Below are 5,583 nucleotides of genomic sequence, written 5' to 3'. Positions count from 1 at the left end.
TGAATACAAGACCGTAAAAAAAAGGGGGGGTAATTTCGATGATATGGCCCACAGTGTTCTGGTGGCCACCATAGCTTTCTGCGACACCGACTCCCGGGAAATACTCGCCGAGGACGCGCACAGTGATTAAAATGTCCTTGGTGGCTCGCGGCGATCTCTCTCGGCCTCGGCGGAGGCGCGACACAGTCGAGCTCGGTTGATGGCGCGCGTGACTGAAGAAGAAGAAGAAGAAGAAGAAGAAGAAGAAGAAGAAGAAGAAGAAGAAGAAGAAGAAGAAGAAGAAGAAAGAAAGAAAGATGAGGAAGGAGAGGTAGTGGTGATGATCGGCCGGATCTTGAGCGAAAGAAGAAGGAGAGGAAGAGAAGAGAAAGAAAACGTATACAGAGAGAGAGAAGAAGAAGATGATTTGTTTTTATTTTTAGAATTCTTATTTTTATTTTATTAATTTTAATTGTAATATGATTTGTTTTTTAATTTATTATTAAATTACGATTTTGTCCTCATTTAAAAGACACGTGATACGCACATGATCCATTTTTCATCTGTTTTGACGGTTTTTTTAACAGAAGGATTGAAAGTGAAAAAGTGACTATCATAATGGGCCAAGACTACAGGTTTTTTTAATCATGGACCAATGTGTTAAAGAGGTCAAAGACGAGGGGCCAAAAATGTCATTAATTAAAAAAAAAACAACATCGTTGGAATTCAGGCATTTTTTTGGTCCTAGAATAGCAAAAACATCCCAATACTATATGACAATATTGGGCCTTGTCTACTGTTGGCCCACATTGAGCCCAGTAATACACGTGTAAAACGCAACCCATGAAAAGGCTTGGAAAATCAAAGAAAGTTCCGAGGGAAAAACACGATTTCCGATCTTCTTCTCTGCTCTCTCTATCGTTATCCTCTGCATTTAATCGAACAACCAAGTCGTCGAACGTTTTCAGTCTCGTAAGTTTTTCTAATCCCTTGTAATCTAATTATTTGCTTTGTTCAAAGATTATGGATACGTATTGCTTGTTCAAATTGTATTTATTTCGTATAATCCTTTGAATTCGCTGTTCTTACTTTCGTTTGTGTACTGAGAAAGTCCTTATGAATACTTTCCTTCGTCAATCTTGTTGGTTTGGGGTTTTTGACTCCTCAAACCAAATTGACGTGTTTGATAGCATTCAAGACCTACCTCTACATATAATACCTCAACCAAAATTCCTGATTCTTCCTCAAATGTACCACGCACAAATCAGACCTAATTCTCTCTCTCTCTCTCTCTCAGCCTGTCTCCTCCGTGAGTCACCTAGCCTAGCCACCTTTGACCGATCACTAAACGACAAGTCATACTGAGCTCGTGAGTTTCTGATTTGGGGTCAATCGTGGTTTTTTGTGGTGTTGGAATTTGGTCTTGAGTTTAAGATTTGGACCGAGTTCACCCTTGTCTTGTGTCGCATATGTATGCGTTTTTTGTTATCTCGTTGCTGGCAATCGATGGGTTAGTCTTTGAAATTGGCTTTTAGATGTGATATCATTGATTGATTGCCTTAATTTTTCTTGCATGAGCTAATATTATCGATCCAAACTTGACTGTGAATTTAGTTTTTTGAATTAGAATTTGTCGGTACCATTCGAGGTGCTTTTCAATGTTAAACTTGGATTTTTATTTTTGTGTTTGTTTACATATATAATATCAATATAATACGAGTAACTTGTTGTGAATTAGATTTTGGAATCCTGTTGGCTGTAACACTGAAGTGAACTAAACAAAGTATAAGCAAGTTCACCGCTGTCACACTTATATGTATATATATATATATATATATATATATATATAATATATATATCTTCTTATTCTTTTACATTGTTAATTGGTGCATTAGATAGAGATTGGATTTTGGATTGGAATTGGTTTATCTTTGATTATTATTATAATTTTTTTTTTTAATGAGCTAATGATACTGTGGATCCCATTAGGCTTACAATATGCATATTCTAATCTAACCATTGAAAAAGAAAGAAAGAAAGAAAACCCATCTTCATTACATACGCAGTGTAGTATCTGCACGATACTTTCTTTATTAACAAGGAGTCGGTTTATTTTTGTGACAAGAATGCATGCTATCTTTTCACGATATTGCGCTGTGTTTTTTTTTTTTTGAACAAAGCCATCTCATTTCGGTTATTTATAAATTTTAATGCTAACGGTTTTGGTGTTCTCTATTAGTGTGTTCAGTGATTGTGAACTTGCTCTCCGAGAGTTTCTCTGTCTCTCTCAACATGGGCGGCCTTCCATCAACAGAAATAACTTCATCTGCGGTGTCTCTGTTGGAGTCAAAGGAAAAACAGGGGTCGCCGCTGGTCAACAATCCGGCGAAGCCGAAGAAGAAGATATGCTGCGCTTGTCCCGACACAAAGAGGCTGAGAGACGAGTGCATTGTGGAGCACGGCGAAGAGGCTTGTGCCAAATGGATCGAGGCTCATCGGCAGTGTCTCCGCGCTGAGGGCTTCAATATTTAATACTAAATGAAAGGTGGTTGAGTTTTACATAAATGTATTTAATAAAGGGAATGACTTTAAACAGTGTACCTTAGAATAGCACATATAAAGAAGGTAATACAATATGGAACATCAAAAGGGAATTTCAGTCCTTACTTGATTTACTCATAATTTATTTTTGAGATACGCTGGCACAATTCTGATAAAAGAATTGACATTCTTCCATTGATTATGTTGTCATCAGAAATTACTCGGTAATCAGATTCCTGCCTGAAACAAATATTTGCCAGTAATCTTTTTTTTTTTTTGGTTATTTCTCCTATATTTTCTCAATTGCATGCAATAGACTCACCTCCATAACCAAGCCTTTCAAAACTCAACTAGAATATCTAATGTTGCATGTTGAAATGTAAGACACAACGAAGTCCTTGAATTAGGCTGAAAGAGGTGAGTATATGTTACCAAGAATTTAAAACCCGGGTGTTGGTCTAGTGGTATTGGCGATTCTTGCGACTTTGTACGCTCCCGATTCAATTTTCCCGGACACAATAATTAATACATAGTGAGTACGTACTTCTTAATGCGAGTAACACGTTGTTCTTAGTGGGTTCTAACTAAGATAATAATTTTGTTCCGTATCAGAAATAAGAAGAGAAGACGGGAGAAATCGATTCTTTCTAGATTCAGTAAGAGTTTTATTAGAATATTACTTGTTCTTATTTTTGTCATAGCTAGAGTTGTTGTTTTTTTTTTTTTTTTTTTTTAGTAACACTTTGGCCAAGATTACATGGTATACATTTCTACAACCCATGATGAGGCACTACATCAAGACCTCTTAATTGATATATGTATGAGATTACCACGAGTTTCCCTTCTATTTATAGAGGAAATAAAAATTGTGAAGCACTCAAATTCAAATTTATAAATATTTTTTTCATTTGGATTTTTTTTTCCCACTAAAACCTATTCATTTCTATTGCACGCACGCACGTGTGTGTATATATATATATATATATATATATATATATATATATATATATATAATTTTTATAGTAACTATTATACTCTTTTGTGTTGTAAGTCGATATTTAACAAATTTTAGCTTTTAAAACACAAAATTTTTATAAAGATATTTGTCTATTCTTTATAGAATTGTTTTATAGCTATATTATTTTTATAAATACCAATTGATCAATTTTATACCATTGCGTCAAGCTTAAATATTTTAGTCATACGTAATTCATCGAACACTACTTGAAAATAGCTCTTCTGCCCATAAATGAAATTTTCTTTTACATTTTTGCTCTCATTGGACTATTTGTATCAATATGCATTAGGACCTCGATTCATGGGTGTTCGAGAAATAAAAATAATAGGATCAAACCATTTCTTCTTTAGCAATTTGTATGTGGATATTATTTTATTGCTAAGAGAATTTGTTCCCATCAAAAGAGATTGTACCGAAATATAGTGGTCTTAGCTGGGAATAGCAACAGGTTCGGATATGAATGAGTGGACCTATACCGGTAAGAAAAAATACTCGTTGACCCATACCCGTTAAAATGTTTTCTCAAACAAGTCGGGTAATGGGTATTACCCACTGGGTAGCAGGTGTGGAAATTCAATACTCGTTACTCATGAACCGAATTCACAAATAAAAAATTAAAAAAATAAAATTAACCACTCAATAAGCCTATATATAAATTTAAAACTACAATAAGCCCGAACTTGCTTAGACAAAGAGGAGTCCTCGAAGGAAGAAGGGTGCATCTTCATCAGCACTTGGTTTCTACAGAAGAGGTGTGTAGTTTGCTTCTTAGACCTATGCGGAAAGGTGAGACGATGTGATGAAGTGATCTGTGATTCATGAGAAGCTTGTGGCGGAAGAGAAGTACACATTTCCAAAAATTGTATCTCTTTTGAGAGAGGTAAACTTCCAAGAAGTTCTCTGTTCAGATTGTTCGTGAGGTCATTTCAAATATGCCTGAGAAGTTTGGAGATGCTAGAAATTGACATCATAGTCTGTTCAACATCAGAGGAAATGAGATGTCCATTACCCCTAGTGCTATCAATGTCTTCTATGGCACAGACTCACTCGACGGATTTCAGGGGGAGTCTGATTTTTAGAAGATTGCTTGTGCTCTCACTAGAAATGAAAGGTCTCTGTTATATGGCATTGCCATCAAGAACTGGTTCCCTAATCAAATTTGATATTGGTCAAGTCACTTTTGATCAAATTGCTATATGCTGTTGGAAACAAGAGAAAATTGGATATTGGTCAAGTCACTTTCGATCAAATTGCTGCTCATGGTGCATCTGACAAGGTCAAGCGTTCGATTGGCTTCGCTTCTCTGAGCTACGAATTGGTGATCAAGCAATGTCCCAGTTTGAAAGCTGATCATAATGCTTTGTCTGGAGAGCCTTTTCGTTTCAATGTTGATCCTAAACTATTCACTAGGAAAGTTGCTAACGACATTGCGGTGGATCAAGCTGCTCTAGGTGGTCAAGAAGATGTTCAACCATCTTCCTCATTTGCAGGTACTTCTCAAAACTTCTCTGCTGCCATGAAGGAGATGATATTCAAACACCTTGAGGCTGAGATCAAAGAGAAAACTGTTGAGATCAAGAAGATCACCAGTCTAGAAGGAATCTATCTCTGCTCCTACGTGACTTCAATTACCCGATTGATGAACTCCACCTTGAAGATGAAGAACAAGAAGAATCCACTGCATGAAGATTTGTGTAATTTTTTTTCTCTTCGGTACTATCCTCGACTGACTGAGAATTCTTTAGATTCATGTCGATGTTCGCCACGGAGGTGACGTCAGCGATAATACACAGAAGAGTAATAAGCATCGCTGAGGAGGAATTTGTTGCATCAGAGACACGGCCATGAACAAGAACAAGCTTGGACGCACTAGTGGCCACCATTTTTGCATAAATCAGAGAGAAGCACAAGAAATAGCGGTGAATTTCAAAGAGAGAAAACTAGGTTTTCTAAGAGATCTTTATTAAACAATAGAGAGAAAGTGTCGAACAAGGTAATGAGGCAATGAGTATTATTCTCAAGAAGCAAGAACGGTTTAATGACAC

General features: G+C 36.3%; 1 protein-coding gene across 2 annotated transcripts; it reads left to right on the top strand.

Moving 5' to 3' along the window:
* The first annotated feature begins 803 nt into the window (after positions 1-803).
* LOC149401682 (Cytochrome C oxidase copper chaperone (COX17)) lies at positions 804-2,783 on the top strand. Of its 2 annotated transcripts, none has more exons than XM_089612700.1 (2): positions 804-951; positions 2,219-2,783. In XM_089612700.1, exon 2 carries the CDS (start codon positions 2,272-2,274, stop codon positions 2,509-2,511), a length of 240 nt encoding a protein of 79 aa, XP_089468826.1. In that variant the 5' UTR covers positions 804-951; positions 2,219-2,271; the 3' UTR covers positions 2,512-2,783. The 2 variants fall into 2 exon arrangements, with proteins under 2 accessions (XP_089468826.1, XP_089468827.1); XM_089612701.1 differs by having other exon boundaries at positions 828-951; positions 2,228-2,783.
* Positions 2,784-5,583: the final 2,800 nt, after the last annotated feature.

The sequence above is a fragment of the Urtica dioica genome, chromosome 4, assembly GCF_054948205.1.
Source record: "Urtica dioica subsp. dioica isolate 48M chromosome 4, U.dioica_male_clone48M_v1_H2, whole genome shotgun sequence".
NCBI lineage: Eukaryota > Viridiplantae > Streptophyta > Magnoliopsida > Rosales > Urticaceae > Urtica > Urtica dioica.
Note: the sequence above shows the minus strand (reverse complement) of the source record. Positions and strands in the feature narration are given on the sequence as shown.